The sequence below is a fragment of the Strigops habroptila genome, chromosome 1 (genome assembly GCF_004027225.2).
Source record: "Strigops habroptila isolate Jane chromosome 1, bStrHab1.2.pri, whole genome shotgun sequence".
In the NCBI taxonomy this organism is placed as follows: Eukaryota; Metazoa; Chordata; class Aves; order Psittaciformes; family Psittacidae; genus Strigops; species Strigops habroptila.
The window spans coordinates 26,431,696-26,450,551 of NC_044277.2; the positions used below are offsets into that span (position 1 = coordinate 26,431,696).

At 37.1% G+C, this 18,856-nt stretch overlaps 1 protein-coding gene across 3 annotated transcripts in view; it reads left to right on the forward strand.

The window, feature by feature from the left end:
* Window positions 1-18,856, forward strand: part of MMP16 (matrix metallopeptidase 16) — a 187,117-nt gene that overhangs the window by 122,037 nt on the left and 46,224 nt on the right. For all 3 annotated transcript variants that reach the window (XM_030496672.1, XM_030496662.1, XM_030496653.1), the window contains 2 exons: window positions 9,265-9,426; window positions 12,293-12,510. In XM_030496672.1, the coding sequence (XP_030352532.1) occupies window positions 9,265-9,426; window positions 12,293-12,510 (380 nt within the window). The remainder of the gene's footprint in view (window positions 1-9,264; window positions 9,427-12,292; window positions 12,511-18,856) is intronic.

Genomic DNA, 18,856 nt, shown 5'->3' on the forward strand with positions numbered 1-18,856 from the left:
ACTGGCTGTGAAAGGTAGAGACATTTGTGTTACAGTTTTCTGTAGCTAGATGACTTCCACCAGTGATGTTGAATCGTGTGCAATTTCAGATTAGAGAAGAACTGAAGTGATAAGTACTTCCAAATAACAGCACCAGCTGGGGTCCAAAGAAATCTATATCAGCAGCAGAGATGTCTGTTTTGGGAACAGTTCAGTGTTATACTCAGAAAAGGTAATTATCCCCTGTCCCACTTGGTATGGCAGGACAAACACTCTCCTATTGGTCTAAATATGGTAATTCACAAATGGATGGCACCACTTATATTTTGAATGCATAGTTGGTAATATGTTAATATGTAAACATACTTTTAGTTTCCCTTTTCTAAGAACATAGCTCCTTATGGTGCAGTTTAGGAACAGATACTATGTAAGTATGACAAAATGGGACTGTCACTCAGTATTCAGGGAACTAAAGGTATGGTAGTGACATAGGATTAAGGTTGCTGGCTGTACTACAGCTAGCAGTGCTAGCAGAAGCAGTAAAAATATTAGGGCCTGAACTTCAGGAAAAGTTAGGGACTACAGTATGTACCAACAGTCAGTCGTTAGCTGGTTTGTGTTTTTAATGATCACTTGTGTTACTGGCAGGGTTGACTATGGTGGCTGGCAGAGGTGGAGACATAATGGTCCTGGACCTGCCTGAGTGTTGGATGTGACAGAACAGCTGTGGGAGCAATGTGCCCCCAGCGGTGCTGTGCTCAGCTCATTGCTTTCCAGTGGGAAGCTCTGGTCTGAGAGCCATCCAACATGGGACTTCTGGCATTGTCCATTCTCCCTGCCTGTGCCAGCCACTGTCCCCCCAGGGAGGGGTCTTGCTGAGCTCCTAACACATGGAAGGGAAAGTGTGCTAGGATTGACCTCTGCCCAGACTAACATTCCTGTGTCCAAGCTGTCCTGCACTTTAGCAGAGGCAGCTAACCCCTGCCTCCACCTTGCTCTCTAAGCGTCCTCTTGCATAGGCTTTCCTCTGCCAGAGGGCCCGGGAGCATGACTGGGCTGCCTAACCATCTTGGCCTCTCCAGCACCCTTTGCCCTGCCTCTGCAATCTTTCATCCTGGAAGCTTCCCTTCCACAAAGAGTGCTGAGGCATCTCCATGCTGACAAGTGCCAAAAGTCACTAATGCCAAACTGACAGTATTCTTTGAGTGCTGGAAAGGCTTACAGTGTTTCCTCTAGGTAGAGTGAAATGAACAGCTATATAGGTATACCCACTAATTATAGCAGATTATCCAATAGATCAGAGTATTTCATGTGAGCAAATTTTAATGAAGTAAAACCAAAGTAGCAGATTTGTCTTTTTGTCATTTTTTCCTTGTATATGATCCCCAGTTTGACGTTGTCTCAATTTAGAATATGGTACACATTAGGATCAGGTCTCCCTTTGAAGTCTGCAGACTTCTTAGAAAACGTGTCTTCTTTTCAGATCAGAGAACTTTTAATGATTTTTTTTCTTAATCACTTTTCAAATTGAGATTCAAAATTCCTACTTCTTGTATCACCAGTCCAAGGAAAAAAAAAAGGGGGGGGGGCAAACAGAAAATTCTATCTTAACATTTTTTTCTTAATAAGAATTAAACAAGCAAATAACAGTGAAGGAAGAACTGTTCATATAAAATTCCAAAATATATGTACATTATGTCACTTTCTCTTTAAAAAATCTTGAAGTCATATGTACCTGTTACATAGATATAATGACAGGGTAAGAATAATAGTCTGGGTTTGATGGCTTTAATGTGAGTGAAGTCAGAGGATAATATAATTTCTGTCAGTAGTTTAACTGACACAGGGTAAAAATTTATCTCTGCAGAAAGCCAACAGAAGATTTAGACATGAATTAAATTCTGTGTACATTCTGTTGTGGGGATTTCAGTCAGCTGTAGGACTCAGATTTCTGCCTCATGGCAAGTTATATCTATTGTGAATATCGGCAGCATGACTTTGAACTTCCTCCTAGTAATTATACATATTTCTTTATAGTAGGACACACAAGACATTAGGAAAATGAAAAAAAAAAATTATCCATTCAAAACAAAAGCAGTCCCATGCCAGCATTTTAGCTCAATGGCTTACAGACAAAACCTACATTCATTTTTGTCAAAGGCAAGGATTTGATTTTAATGTGGACTCATGGACAGTTAAGGTCCTTTTACATTTAATCTCACTCAGACTGGCACTTGCTTAGGAGTGGTAGAAAGATGTCCATTCCCTTCACATGAATGACCCTCAGGGACCATGGTGGATAGCTGAGAATTGTGTAATACATGCTCTTTTCATGCACATATACTCTTCTCCAGCTTATTGTTCCCACAGCAACAACTAAAAACAGAAACAAAGATAGGAAAGAGTATAAATAGATAATGGTTGCTACAGTATTTGCAGAATTTGTAGTTGCATTGAGTCTACTGGAAAAAAGTGCAAATGTCATTTAACAACCTGGTCATTTGTAATGTTATGAGAATGGCCATTGTATTTTCAAACATTTTTACTTGCTAGGAGAAATTAATTTATGAAGCTCTCTTCTAACAAAATGCAAAATTCCATTATAATTTTAATATGTTTAAAATAGTTATTATCTGAAGATGACCAGAAAATAAAACTTTTCAGTCTGTTAATCAGTATGACTTTATTATTAACAGAATGACAATGCTATTTGAGAATAGTATACAAATTCATTAATGGACCTGAGTGATGAAGAATTTTATCCCAGGAGCCAGAGATTCAGCATAAATTAAGTTCACTATCACATCAGGGATTCCTCAAAGTATGAAGTGAAGCCATAAACATTGTATTTGCAGAAGGAAGCCATACCATCATATTTACAGCTTTTTGGGAAGCAGCAAGCTCTTGTGTCTTCTTTACCTACGCTGGGATCATTTCCAGCTGCTTCACTTCTCACTCCTTGGAGAAGTTGGTATTGATTCACTATTCAGAATAGTTTGTGAAATTTTTCAGTACTAGTGATTAAAACTGTGAGAAATGAAGTGGAAATATCCTCACATCCATGCTTTTTTTAGAAATAAAATTAAGAATACATAAAGTAATTAATTCCACCCATTTTAAGCAATTTACTGGAAAGTTGTAGAGTGCACTTGGAAATAAATCCAAGTAGTAAGGCAGAAATTCTTACCTTTTCCATGTCCTTGCCTTCTAAATTACAGGCTGATCTGTATTATAAAAGAATGTTGGCTCCTTTCAGATGTGTTATTTATCATGCTCCTAACTTCTTCTAAATTATGCCCACAATATGCAGAAACACTAGAATACTGCCAGGAAGGACATACACACCTCTAAACTCACGTGTCCTTACCATATCTCATCAAAGATCACTGAGTCACCTGAGACAGTCTTCCCCTAAAGCAATATCCCTTTGTCAAATTTCAAGCAAGCAAGTTTAAATTTCACACTAATCTGTTGATATTTTAAAAATAGTTTTTTTAAAATATAGACGTGGGTGTAGGTGTACTAAATTATACACAGAGTAATTAGTACATACTTTGTATATAACTAAGTGCCTGTACCTTCCCTTCCATCTGCAAATACATATATACCAGTAAGTCAATTTGCAAAGATTTTAGGGTATATGTTAGTATATGTAATAATAGAGTTAAAAACCCCCATATTTTTATGTCATTCTCTTTTTCACAATGGAAAAAAGGCTAAATGTATAGCTATGTTATTGAAAAATGATTGTTTAAAATACAGTGTGTATAAGATACACTAAATTCTTACAGAAAATGGGTGTACTATATATGATACATTTTTATTTAAAACCACAAAAATTTAGTTTTGCTTTCAAAGCTACTGCACCATCTCAGCTCCATCTTTTAGTGAAACATTCCATAATAACCACCAAGCTACCAAATTTCACTGCCAGTGGCAGAAGACTGAGATAATGTCAGGAGGCAACTATATGTGATTTCTTAGACTAGAAATCTTATTTGGATAAGAGTATGCCTATGATTTGTATTTAGGTCCATGTATACCCTTTGTATAGCATGTATGGTGCTTACATAAGTGCATACATAATGTATATGCTCAGTTCTCCTGTATTGCAGTAAGGTCAGAGAGAAAGACTCTTATCACTGCCTGTTGAAATAGCATGTTGAAAATTCTGTCCTGTTGGGAAAGAATAATAACAACAAAGTTATAAAACTTCTATATATATATATTTTTTTTTTTTTTTTTTTTTACAGGGTTTTGGTGTTTTTTTTTCCTTTTCTTTCTGTATGCTATGTAGAGTAAGAATCTTACTCTGAAGTTTGCAGCACTGCAGCTGGTTGGGATTAGCAGTGTTGGTTTGATGAGTCAATGGTACAAATGAACAGAAAAATGAAAATGCAGATTTCAAATACATAGACACAAGTCCACAGGTAGTGTGTGTGTAATGTTTTATAATGAACTATAAGCTTGATTTTGGGGTACTGTCTTGGTGATACAAGCCTTTCTTGTACAGATTTACCTTTCAGATTCGTATGGACTTAATCTGAAATCATCTATCTGCATCACATGAAAATAAAGTAGAATGATCTTTGGGAGAAACTGTATGTCCATGTATAAAGCATTTTTGTAATTTTCCAGTTTGATTGTCATTTGAAATTCAGTTTCTAGATTTCTTTGTTTTTCTCTGGATGGGAAAGTCTTCAAAATTGAAGTCACATGGCATTTAAACAATGGACAATTTGAGTTCACAATGTGTTGTAGCAATTACTGTAACATGCCAAAGAGAAGAACCAAGTGATATGCCCTGAGGTGTCATTTAGTGCTGTATTAAAAAGATGGGCAAATGATGAATCAGAAGCTTTCTAAGCTATTAAGGGTATTGCTTTTATAAATTAAGCTCACATACCATTTAAAACAGGAATTAATATCTTCAGAACTAGGGTTTCTCAATAGCTTGCTTGGACAAACATAATAGCTTTGTTTGTCTAGAGACATGAAAAATAGTGTATATATTAACAAGAGGGAAAGGCTTCCCTATATCCCATGCTCCGCGGTGGCGGCTGTTGAATATTTGATATATTAATACATATTTATATTCTGGAGTTTGGGCAGTGATTGTAAAGTCAGGCAGATTTAGTACCTAAAATAGTTTATAGCCTTAGAGAAAAGTGTCAGTATAAAAATAATCATTTTGTCTTAGTTCTTCACACACAGTATCTTCTTTTTTTTCCCTTGTGAAATCAAGCTTGAGAAAAAAATAAGAAAAATAATCATAGTCTTTTTAAGCTTATATCCATTCTGTTCCAAATCGCTATGCTAATGGAGAGCACGAGAAGAGAGATGCACAAGTTTTGAGCTTGTAAAATGTATTTTCTGATGGTTTTCTACTACTGTATAGATAAATATGATGTAACTGAGACTATCACAATGAATATTCACCATTGTATGTTCTGCAGTGGCAACTTTCAGTTGAAAAATCATCATAGTCATACATAGTTTAACTCTTGTTACTCATGACTCTAAAGTTTTGTGATGGTGTTTCATTTTGCCAAGTGGACTGAAATATATGTTTCTACTTGGGTAATGCTGAAATATAGGCTCATTTGTGACTCTCTCCTTCAATGGTGGGGACTGAATATCCTTAAAAAGTATCCAGTGTCAGTATGATATGAGCTGGTATGAATGTTCACTTGCCTTTACAATTCTTCATCTTGCTCTGACCACTGGCCAAGGAAGTGAAGTTGGCCTGCTATCAGCCTTGCAGTCAGGCTTCTGTGCAGCCTAGAGAGAAAGAGCAAGCACTCAGGGTTACCTTTCTGCACTCTCAGTAGCTAGTTACAGTAACATTGAGATGCTCAAGGCAAGTCTGCCCCTGAAAGAGGGACTGAGTAATTGTTGCCTAATTGGAGAAATCTAATTACACACAAAGGAAAAAGGATGGAAACTAAGACAGTAGTAAGTTCCACCTGCGCTGGTCTCAGGCAACACATCCTGAGCTTGTTTAAACCTCAGTTTCAACTGCACTGTTTTTTGGGTCAGTTTAAATTGAGGATGCGCTGGAGACAATCATGACTCTTTATGGAAATTGTTATGAATAATGGGACTATTTGACTACAAGTAGAAAATATGTTCTATGTTAAATCACTGGCACCCCAGGCAAGAATATTCTCCCATCTCTTTCCTGTGACCTTCTCCCTTCCCCCCTTATTCATTGCTCTAAGGGCTGCTCTGTCTTTACCACATTTAGTAGCTCCCCTGATGGCTACAAGTTGCATTGCAGGAGGTGCAAATTACTTTTCATAGTCCTTTTGCCTTCTTCCCTATTGGATTTGGGCTTTAACAAAGTCCAGAGGGGCAGTCAGATGCTGAAAATATGTATATCTTCTTTTTAACGTAATCACCCCTATCCAAAAAGAAAGGGAGAAAGACATACTAAGAAACAGCCACCCCCTGCATAATATCTGCTCTCTGACACTGTCCCACTGTCATTTAGAAGCACTATCTTAGAAGTGCTCTACCATATGCTCATTATCTGTCATCCCAGAAGGAAAATATGCCGGTAGATGACAGTATGGTTTATTTATTTCTCTGTTACTATGTAATTCCCATATCTTCAAGGTCAACATGGAACTAAATATGGAAATTCCTGGAGATCTTTGTGGGGACTTAATGAGGACTGATAACCAAAGGATGTATTGATTCTTCATGCATTGCATAACTGGCACAAATAGAGAGAAGCAATAGATTCTTCCAAGACTCTTTATTGATTATGGTTTCTTGAAATTTTAGAAATTTTGTCAAATTTGCTTCCCAGATCTCCTGCCTCAAATAAAAGACGTTGACTACCACATGTATAACACCCTTTGGTCTGACCAACCTAATAATAGTGGTAGAAGCAAATAGTATTAATTTAAAACTATTTGAAAATGGTTCAATAAATCGTGTGGCCAACTTATTAGTAGAATTATTAATATAGGACCTAGACTGGTTAATAGTCTTAATTATGATGTAGGAAGCACAGGTCTAGGAGGCAAATTTGCCGTTCACACGGTCTGAAAAGCAAAAGGAAGTTTCATCTTAAATATATGAGTTGTTGAAATATTTCGTTCTAATAAACCTGTTAGAACTCACGACTTTCATAAAACGCAGAAAAGAATTGAAAAATAATGTAAGGCATGTCACAGTACAATAGTTACAGTACAGTAACATCTTCCTTTATGTCTTTCCATCTTAAGCCTATAATTTTTAAAATATTAATTATTCCATTCTGAGTGCAGAATGAAAACCTTTACAAAGTTACTCCTGTGCATAACTTCCAATGCTGAGGTTGCCTACAGAAGCTGTAGATTATTCATATGAGATATGAGATCAGCTTTGAATGCATATAGAAGGGCAGATTCAGATGGCAAAAGCATTCATCACAGGGACAGTCAAGCTTATCAAACCTGTTACGACAGCACATTGAGAATCTACTATAAAAAGAACTGCATCTAAGAAAAAGCATTGTAATCAAAGTATTTCATCTGGAAACCACATAATTATAAATGATAGCATAAATTCTTCTCATTTCTGAAAGCATATTAATTTTTGAAAGACATTATTTTGTTGCTCAGTTATACCAAATAAAAGAGCAACAGCATTTAGTTTTAATATTTCTGGATTAAAAATCAGGCATTTTAAAAGAGTCTGTCATCTAAGCACATAGATTTAGTTGTGACTGTTTCCATGCTTTCAATCAAACATTTATTTTACAAACATCAGCATGGCTCCATACATACATCCACTGCTAAGTCTTTCCCCTTTCATATATACTTGGGAGAAAGTTTATTTCTTTGTGTCAACAAGAGGAAATACTTGAAAAATTGAAATGTTGTCAACTATGTCCTCAAAGTTCTGTAAGTCTATGTAAAATTTTCGCTAAATTAAACTTTCTGACATTACTACTATTAATATTTTAATAGTACTTAGAGTTCCAGATAAAGTGCCAACAGTGGAAAATAACTGTCTACCCCCAAAGAATTTACAGAAGAAGAAGAGTTAATGTTGAGCATTTTCTTGTTTCAATATACAGCTATTAGGCCAAAGTGTAAGCCTTTCTTTATTTATACACTCTTTCAACAAGAAACTCACTATTGCAGGTATCACCTGTTTTACTTGAGTCCAGTCATCCAAAAGTTAGATGTTCAGCATAAGCTGCTGATCTAGAATACTTCTCTTGTCAGTGGGACAGGAGCACACATCTGGAGGATGATTCTTTGCATCGCTAGGTGGTAAAAATGAGCAATATCCTGGATGTGACCCTCTCCCACTGACCAGAGTCTTTCTCCTGATGTAAAACATTTTTCCAAAAGTCTCATTATATGACAAGTTGACTACAGACGGAATCTGTAAAAAAAGACTCATAGCAAGATATGCTGACCTAAGTCTTAGATGAATAAAAATAGACAAAATTAATACCATAAAAGTCCAGCTCTAATTTTTTTATAGAAATTATCCAATTGGCTTTGATTTGGTTTCGCTTCACAGAGTGCCATAATTCTACTGCTGAAACTTCCAGTTGTGTCTAATACCCTGCAATAAAAAATGAAGATGATTTTTAGAAGGGAATAACAAAAATGTTAGACCTAGAAAAAAATCAAAAAGTGCTAATACTTAAGTAAGCAAGTACACTTATAGGGGAATTATACAATGAAATAAATAAGGACATTCTATTTGAGAAGGGTAACACACCACCTGTATTTTGCGCATTAGCATTTCATTTATGGTGATTCAGAAATGGACAACATCTACAAGTAATCATCAGGGGTCTGATTACAAGCACTTGGATGACTAAGTTCCCTGTGGGATTTGTCCTAAATAGGTAGTCCTCAGTTTGTGAAGTTTACCACACACACACAGCAAGGGTATTTTCCTTTTGAAATTCTGTCTTAATGCAAGGATTTTTAGTCAGTTTCACTGCAACATCAGCTTTAAGTCAGAAATTGCACACAAGCCTGGACATGAGGTATGACATCTGAACTTTACATTAACCGTATGCATGAGTTAAAAAAGATTACACTTATGTGTCTGTAAGAGTATCACATTTTACAACAAAAATGGTTTCCTTGTTTAAAAAAAGGGAAAGCTACCTTCGCTACTACATTATCCTTATGATTCATTATTAAGTGTTACCTCGTAAAATTCAAATTCAATGAAAATGTCTTTCAAGTGCAGAATCCTCCAATTGTGTTATTTCTGTTACTATGCTTATGGTTTCAAAAAGGTCTTTTTTCCCTTTCTTCGCAGGAAATGATCTGTTTCTAGTTGCAGTGCATGAACTGGGACATGCTCTGGGCTTGGAGCACTCTAATGATCCCACTGCAATCATGGCTCCATTTTATCAATATATGGAAACTGACAACTTCAAATTACCTAATGATGATTTACAAGGCATCCAGAAGATATACGGTATGTCATACTCTCATTAAGCAATCTAAGTTTTTTGCTCTAGGATACATTTGAGATCCTCCTGTCCATACTACCTCTCCAAGAAAGTTTGTTTGTTAGTGTATACTCTGCCAGCTGTTATGCCAAAGGCCATTTTGTGAGTAAGCCAGAGATTTTGAGGAAGCTCTTGTACTTTGTTTCTCACTGTTCACAACTTGCATTCAAATTTTCAATCAGCTGGAATAGTAATTTTAAATGTTTTAAGAGGCAATAAAGACAGTATCAGCAAAAGGATCCCAAACTATGAAATTATAAAGAAATGCAGGCCTCTAACCATAATGAGTAGTAGTCCAAGCTTGTGTAACTGGATTAATTGATTGCTTCTGTGTTTATCTGGGTGTACAAAATTTGTGGTCCCAGAAAAACCCTTTCGTGTGATAAATACAGCAAATCGATCTGAAAAGAATGTTATTACCAGTCCAAGATTTTGAGCTTCCTAGGGGGAAAAAAAACTCCACTTCTTTAATATGCGTTTGTTTAGGGTTTTTTGTGGCCTGATATGAGACAAATATAATGTAAATAAATTCTACATGTATTGAATTCAATTGGACAAGGCAAGGTAATTGAAAATTGAAACCAAAACAAAATAACATTATTCTTACTAGGAGTTGAATGTAACACTAATGCCCATATTACTATTCCTTACATTTCCAAAGACGTGGTTTTGGTTTTGTTTTTGCTTTTAAAGACTTCGATTCTGTTGGTATCCGTTAAATAGTCTGGGGGTTTTGTCTGTGGTATCTCTATGTTAATGCTATGTATCTGGTACATATCATTTGGAATTGCCTTGCTTAGTATTCCCCAATTAATTCTGTATTGCATTAAATTTTTTACTCACAATTATTTTCATTTGAAAGGTTTTACATGTTTATATTGAATATTATCAGGGCTATTCCTTGTTTAACTTCACTACTAGAAAGGACAGCTATGATCATGTAGAATTACTGTACTGCTAACTAGAACTCTGCAGCCTCCGTGATGTTTTGTATTAACAAACTTTTTAAAGTATTGCTTAACAAGCACTGATGTATATTTTCATAAAGCATAAATAGCAATTTCAAAATTATTGGCTAATCAAGTTCTGTTTGGTTGTTTTATTTTTCCTGTGCAATTAGATAGAAGGAAGGTTGTTTCTCATGACCTCATAAGTTGGTAGTCTAGACTTAAGGGCTAGACAAGAATTCTGTGCTGAAAACTAACTGCTAAGCTCTAACAGCTGTGGGCTATACATTAGGAGAAATGTGTTACGCCTGGGAAGTAATATCTAACATCACCACCAAATGGCATATGAAAGCTTTGGTCTGAGGTTAAAAACTTTCCAGCATTAGCTACTGCAAACTGATTCCTTTGCTCTCTTTAAAGTTGAGAAGTGATCTGGAATCATATGCCTCAATAAAAATGTCACACCTATTAAAATAATTACTTTGGTCTGCAGTATTCCTTGAAACACCATTATTAGCTGGAAATTATAAATGTCACAAGCCTTAAAACTGTGAATGAAATAAATGTCTTATTAAATTGCATGACAACCATTTGGAGAGTTTAATAGTTCCTTACATAGTCCATCTTGTTTTTTAAAAAGGTTTGGTTTTCTTTTAATGTATCAGAAATTCAAATGCCATTTATGCAGTTTTACAGTTGTCTTAATATTCAAAAGTCTTTCTGAAGCTGTTCATACAAATGATATTTATTTTTTGAAGTCAAAATTGATAATGTATTTAAATGATCTCTAGAGAGGCCTAAATGGAATGAGCAAAATTAAAGTGTTCATCTTATTTCTAGAAATCTTACTGATCCAACTGAAACTTCTTATATTTTGTACATGGAAAATATAAGTAAACATAATAATGTGTAGAAAGGGAAAGGCATTATCAGTACAACCGTTGCAAGTCATTTAGTGTGCTGTTGGGATTATGAACAGCATCTGTCTAGGATGGCCTTTTGACTTTCAGGTAGAGAAATTATGAGTGGGGTAGTTATTTCACTTGTCATCAAACTCTGTATATTATGACAGAAAATGTATTTGAAAGAAGAAAAATATTTTAAAATCGCTGTACAGAGTTTTAGATTTTCCCTATATTTCTTTTTAATCCATTTATCCTCAGAACAATCCACTTAATTACTAGGTATCTAGCTTTGTAAGACTCGTTGAAAAAAAAATAATTAAAAGAAGAAGTAATTAATTTCAGAATATTGAATAAAACTTGTGGATTATGGTTTTTGTTTATATGGATTCCTAGAATTTGAAGTCCAGTTTCAATAGCTTCTGTACATAGCAAGGGGCATTGGGGAGAGCTGGGAGTGTGCTGTCACTAATGCACATGACATTACTTGGCCTACAAATTCTGTCAGTAGGAAATATCAGGTATGCTACATATATGTGTATGTGAATCGATGAGTGAAAGTTAAAAATATGAGTTGAAAATCCATTGACTGCTGATGATCCTATTAGGAACAGGTTTTTTGTTTTCCTTTATTTTGTACAATAGGCAATGATTCTGTTTTAACAGTTCTTACTCTTACTAGTATGTGTTACAAACCACGTCTCATCTAAAATGATGGTGGACTATGCATCCATTGCAGGTTTTATTCGAACTTTATTCCAATAAGGAGGGAAGATTCTGGATAGAGAAAAGTAATTATTTTCGTTGGGTTTGGTAGTTGTTTGTTATACCCTTTAACAAGACAGGAAAAGTGTGTTAGGTCATTTTTTCCATTCCCCTTTCACTGTAGGATTTGCACTGCTTACAGCAGGTTTTTGTTGTGTATCTCTTTTGAGTGCCTCTGGTGGGCATTTAAATTACATCCTGCTGCTATATTTTTAAAGGTCCACCTGACAGGATTCCCCCACCAACAAGACCTCTGCCAACAGTGCCCCCACATCGTTCAATCCCTCCAGCAGACCCACGGAAGAATGACAGGCAACCTAAACCTCCCCGGCCACCCTCTGGTGACAAACCTTCCTATCCCGGAGCCAAGCCTAACATCTGTGATGGGAACTTCAACACTTTGGCTATTCTTCGCCGGGAAATGTTTGTTTTCAAGGTAGGGGGCTGTGAATTTTTCAATGTTACATCAAATGTCTACATTTCTCCTTTTCTTTTCTTAAAAGCAAACTCTCATTCATCATGACTCCACTTTCCCAGACTGCTCACAGTCAGAAAGTTCAGGAAAGAAATTAAAAAATAAACATACACATGGTTTCAGTGTCTAGCAAAGGACTGCTGTAATATTCTATTTTGGGAAAACACCTGTGTCAGCAGAAAGTCTAATGCCTCAAAATGCAAGGGTAAATAAATGCTGCGTGTTATGGAGAGATAAAAAGTTTAAATCAGTCATGAATAATAGGAATAATTTTGCTGGGAATACAGCCACATCCAGAAATACAGTAGATATTGTGTCTTCAATGCCTTATTTTTTCCCATGAAGCTATAATTTTAACTTTACAATTAGATCTGTCATTTACAAAGGAAGTTTGTCATTGTGTTGTGGTTGCCTTGAAACCACAATATCTCAGTAAAGGTCTTTGCCACAAAAATCTTATTGCAAATGTGTCACTGTTTATTTCCATTTATCTTCTTGCTCTGAGCTGAAAATGTGGTATATACACCACATTAAAATAAACAAATGGAACTGAAAGGCAATCTTTTGATAGAAGGACTTTGCTAAGACTCACAGACATCAAAGCTATTTTAGGAGGATGATCTGCAATATGTTTTCCAGAAGGCATTGAATGATGAAGAATAATTAAGAGTCCTTATTATTCAGCCTCTTCAACAAATTTGCTGACAGGTAGTGCTGCAGAAGTGTTCCAGAAAAAGGCAACAGGATAATCTGTTATTTTGAACTACTGGTGTGTCAAATTTTCTTCAGCAATACGAAGTGGGATCTTTGTTTTGTAAATACATGATATTATTCTTTGTAACTTCAGCATCATAGGTAGAGAAGAAGGGCCTTTCACATGAATAAATACTTTTCCCTTCAGCAATAGTGTAAGTATTAGGGAAATGCAATGAATTTGTCCAAAAACATGAAGCTCCCAATTCAACGTCTTTTATTGTCCTTTCTGATAGGACCCCTTTCACCCTTACATGTTTTGGTTTTATGTAATCTGTCACTCCAGATAAATCTTATTAGCAATGATTGGGAAATCATTGCTACCCAGGAAATCAATGATACCCAGGGTTTCACTTTCTTTAGCATACCTGAAAAAATATGTACAACTAGCTTTACATGAATTCATTCAAAATTATTGCACTACCTTCACAACCCAGTGGACAGGAAACATTTTTTTTTATTAACAGCTAAGGATTTTGCTGACCCAGAGGCATTTAGCCCTTTACAATTGAACACATGGGAAATCTTCAAATACTGGGAGGTCCTGAACCATCAGTCTTTTTATGACTAAAACTCAAAGGTTAAGGAAGAATCTAATTTTCTAACTTGACATTAAACAGGATATTAAAATACCTTCTTCAATCTCATGTCATCCGCCTCAAGAGCAATAGAACATATTCTCATTTATTTTAGACATAAATGGATAAATAGTGAAATATTAGAAGGTGGAAGCGAGGACAGGCAGCCTGGGAAGAATATAGGAGCATTGTCCGGGAAGTTAGGGACCAGGTTAGGAAAGCTAAGGCCCAGCTAGAATTAAATCTAGCAAAGGATGTGAAAGATAACAGGAAAGGATTCTGTAGGTACGTAGCAAATAAAAGACAGACTAGGGACAACGTGGGCCCTCTCCGGAAGCTGTTGGGAGAACTGGCTACCATGGATTTGGAGAAGGCTGAGGTTCTTAATGACTTCTTTGCCTCAGTCTTCACTAGCAAATGCTCTGACCACACCACGAAAGTCTTGGAAAGCAAATGCAGGGACTGTGAAAATGAAGACCTTAGGCCCACTGTAGGAGAGGATCAGGTTCGAGACCATCTTAAGAACCTGAACGTGCACAAGTCCATGGGACCTGATGAAATCCATCTGTGGGCCCAGAAGGAGCTGGCGAATGAAGTTGCTAAACCACTGTCCATCATATTTGAAAAATCCTGGCAGTCAGGTGAAGTTCCCGATGACTGGAAGAAGGGTAATATAGACCCCATTTTCAAGAAGGGGAAGGTGGAAGACCCAGGGAACTACAGACCAGTCAGTCTCACCTCTGTGCCTGGCAAAATCTTGGAGCAGATTCTCCTGGAAAGCATGCTAAGGCACATGAAAAACAATGAGGTGGTTGGTGACAGCCAACAAGGTTTCACTAAGGGGAAATCCTGCCTGGCCAACTTGGTGGCCTTCTATGATAGAGCCACAGAACTGATGGACAGGGGCAGAGCAGTTGACGTCGTCTACCTGGACTTGTGCAAAGCGTTTGACACTGTCCCGCATGACATCCTTGTCTCTAAATTGGAGAGACATCAATTTGATAGATGGACCACTCGGTGGATAAAAAACTGGCTCGATGGCTGCACGGAAAGAGTTGTGGTAAATGGCTCTATGTCCAGTTGGAAACCTGTAAGGAGTGGTGTCCCTCAGGGGTCGGTGTTGGGACCAGTCCTGTTCAACATCTTTGTCGGCGACATGGACAGTGGGATTGAGTGTGCCCTCAGCAAGTTTGCCGACGACACCAAGCTGTGTGGTTCGGTTGATACGCTGGAGGGAAGGGATGCCATCCAGAGGGACCTTGACACGCTTGTGAGGTGGGCTGATGCCAACCTTATGAAGTTTAACCAAGCCAAGTGTAAGGTCCTACACCTGGGTCGGGGCAATCCCAGACACAGCTACAGGTTGGGCGGAGAAGAGATTCAGAGCAGCCCTGCAGAGAAGGACTTGGGGGTGTTGATTGATGAGAAGCTTAACATGAGCCAGCAGTGTGCGCTTGCAGCCCAGAAAGCCAACTGTATCCTGGGCTGCATCAAAAGAAGCATGACCAGCAGGTCAAAGGAGGTGATCCTGCCCCTCTACTCTGCTCTTGTGAGACCTCACTTGGAGTATTGTGTACAGTTCTAGTGTCCTCAACATGAAAAGGACATGGAGCTGTTGGAGCAAGTCCAGAGGAGGGCCACGAGGATGATAAGAGGGCTGGAGCACCTCCTGTATGAAGACAGGCTGAGAGAGTTGGGGCTGTTCAGCCTGGAGAAGAGAAGGCTGCGTGGTGACCTCATAGCAGCCTTCCAGTATCTGAAGGGGGCCTATAAGGATGCTGGGGAGAGACTCTTCCTTAGGGACTGTAGTGGTAGGACAAGAGGTAATGGGTTCAAACTTAAGCAGGGGAAGTTTAGATTAGATATAAGGAAGAAGTTCTTTACAGTGAGGGTGGTGAAGTGAACCCACTGGAATGGGTTGCCCAGGGAGGTTGTGGATGCTCCATCCCTGGCGGTGTTCAAGGCCCGGTTGGACAGAGCCTTGGGCCACGTGGTTTAGTGGGAGGTGTCCCTGCCCGTGGCATGGGTGTTGGAACTAGATGATCTTAAGGTCGTTTCCAACTTTTACTATTCTATGATTCTATGATTATCCCACTAATACAAATTTTCCTGTCTAGCCAAGTTTGTGTTGTGGATGAATAAATTCATCACCATTATTAATCACTTTTACCTATTCTGACTGAAAATACAAGTAAGGTTTCTCCAAAAATGTTTACTGTTTACTGCCTTAACACTTCATATTTACTAAACTGTTTGTATGCTTACTAGTATGCAAACTATTTATATTCCAAAATTAAAACTCCATTCATGATCCACACCCTAATGAGGAAATGCGGGAAAACTTTGTCAGAGAAAAATGACCAGTAACAGAGTGTTTACAGATTTCATGTTTAGAGTCTGACCTTCCAAAATAAGATTATTGTAATCATAAAAGCAACATGTTGGGAAGAGAAAAAAGAGATCGCCTTTGTCCAGATTAATTTCTTTAAGAAAGTTCTTAAGTTCTTAAAGTTCTCCTTTAAAGTTCTCCTTTTCTCCTCAGGGTACCTGGGAGCATGGCAAAGCATGACTTGGATTAGCATGCCAAGCAACAGAGTTTACTTACTTATATGTACAAATCTTGACTTTGTAGTCTGACTGTCTTTGAATGCATGAGTTCGTAGGCCTTAACTTTCTGTTTTGTACATTAATGTGCTGATGAAGATTTTTGTCTGCTAAAGGAGTTTCATTACCTGTTTGAGAATATTGTTTTTCTGAGGGGTGTGGGGCTGGTGTATGGGGAGGAGTATGAAAGGAGAGAAAAGGGGAGAAGGAATTAAAGATGTCAGAGGCTGTATACTGATTTCCAACTTACTTTGGAGAACCTCAGGGCAGCAAGTTATAAGGAAATGTTCCACATGTCAGACTGTAGCAGAAGCAGGGCAGGAATTAATTCTCAGAAGGTATAAACAGGAATAGGAACTGAATATAGGAAAAGCATCTAGCCGTGGAGGAAGTCAAGCTGGAGGTTCTGTGATTTGACAAAATTAAAAAAAGCAAACCTTTTTGCACTTGCCCCTTAATGATAGCACAAGGTTATATTGGGAAATGGTGGGCTGAGAGCCAAGTACAGAGAGGCGGAGTAAAAAAGGGGATTGATGGCAATACTGTACCAGGTGGAAACAATTAAAGAAGAATTATGACCTTTATTGGAAGAATTATTGCTGGATAGTTCCCAGATGAGTTAAGTTAATAAAGTTGGAGGCTAATCAGATTATATCCTTTTCTTTCTTTGTCTTTATCCACAGGTCTTTAATGATGGTGTAGTGGCAGATTTTACTGCCTTCTGAATAGCGTGTATGCCATGTACCAATTTCAAATTGAAAATAGACATTTCTTTATCTCATGGGCAAGTCTCAAGCTCAGGAACTCAATTTGTTTAAATAATCCTTGAAATTGCTTGGAAACTTAGCCACGGAGTTGAAGAATGTGAGCCTTTTTTAATAATTAAATTCTAATCTAAACATAAAAAATGAAGCACGAAAGATAACAGTTTAAGATACACTGTGGATTTTCATAAAAGATGGCAAACAATATTAATTTCAAGAAGATTGTTTTCTCTTGGCTGTTGAGCTATTAGATATACTTAAGGGTATCAGAGTATTAGAAACAATTTCTGTGTTCAGTCAAACTGATAAGCTTTGTCTGTGGTTTTAAGACTATCTGGCATTCTTGAATGGGTGTATCTAAAGTAAAACTGAAAAACAGTGAACTTAAAGGGAAAATGGAATTTACACTTATCCATCCCTTTTTTATTGTTTTGCCATCACTTTGACAAAGTACCAGTCCTAGCAATACTTGATAAAAATTGTAGGGTTATAGAAATGAAATAAAGAGGAACTGTTCTTGATCTAATATGAACAGTAAACACAAAAGTAAAGCAATCAACTTGTTAAAGATTCCCCAAAGGCCACCAAATAAATTTAAAATTTGGTGGATCTATTGTTTTGGTAGATATTATTGGATTTTAAGGAAAACAAAACTATTCGTCACCAAATATACTGGATTACTGATATATAAATTTATTGTCTCAAAGGGGCTTCTTCCTGAATTCTTTAAATTAGATGCCCTTAAAATGCCCCTTCTGTCCGTAAGGCTTGGGGACACAGTATGCTATAGAAGAAAAATATTAGTTAAAATCAAAGTATTGTAGCTATTGGTTTCAGTTGTCATCCACTGTTGTTTTAAAGTGTATGAAATTTGTCTTAGTTAAATGCATTTTTTTAAATAACTGCTATTATTTAATGTGTTTGAACTGCTATAAGCAATCATCAGGATAGAAGAATTTCTGTGCCAGAATTAACGAGTCCCAAGTTTTTATCCTGAGATTCCAGTTAGCTTCTGTATTTATGCTGAATGCAATTAGTATTTAGCTGTCACACTCATTTCCAATCTTTTCTCCAGCTATTTTCTCCTTCTGGTTAGTTAGAACTCCCCTGGGACACAGAAAATGGTGAAAACCAAATTGGTCTTCCTTTTCTGGGAAAGTTGTGCAAAGTGGCATGACACTGTCTGCCTTTAATGGAAAAACCTCTCAGCCATTGTATATAGCAATATGTGGTGTCTGACGATACTGTCTTCTTCTTGAAGACTCCTGAGAGTACCTGCAGGGCTACTGCGTCATGAAAAGGAACCCCATTGTCTAAGGTCATCAGAAGAAATCCATTAGCGAGGATGTTTACAGCATATATTTCTCCTTTCTTCCTGTGTTCCGTGCAGTTCACACTGCTTTTCCAGTCTGAAGCAAAACAGTTTTGAAGATAATCTAGAATGTCCTATCAATAAAGGGACTTATGTTAACACCTTCTGAATCTTTTACACAGTTAAAAAAAATGTTGATTGAAGGGAGCCAGTGTTTGCTCAGAATGTATTGTCTCTCAAAGGGTACAGATCAAGTAACAGTGGCTGCTTACTCTGTTATTCTTGAGGTGTGTATA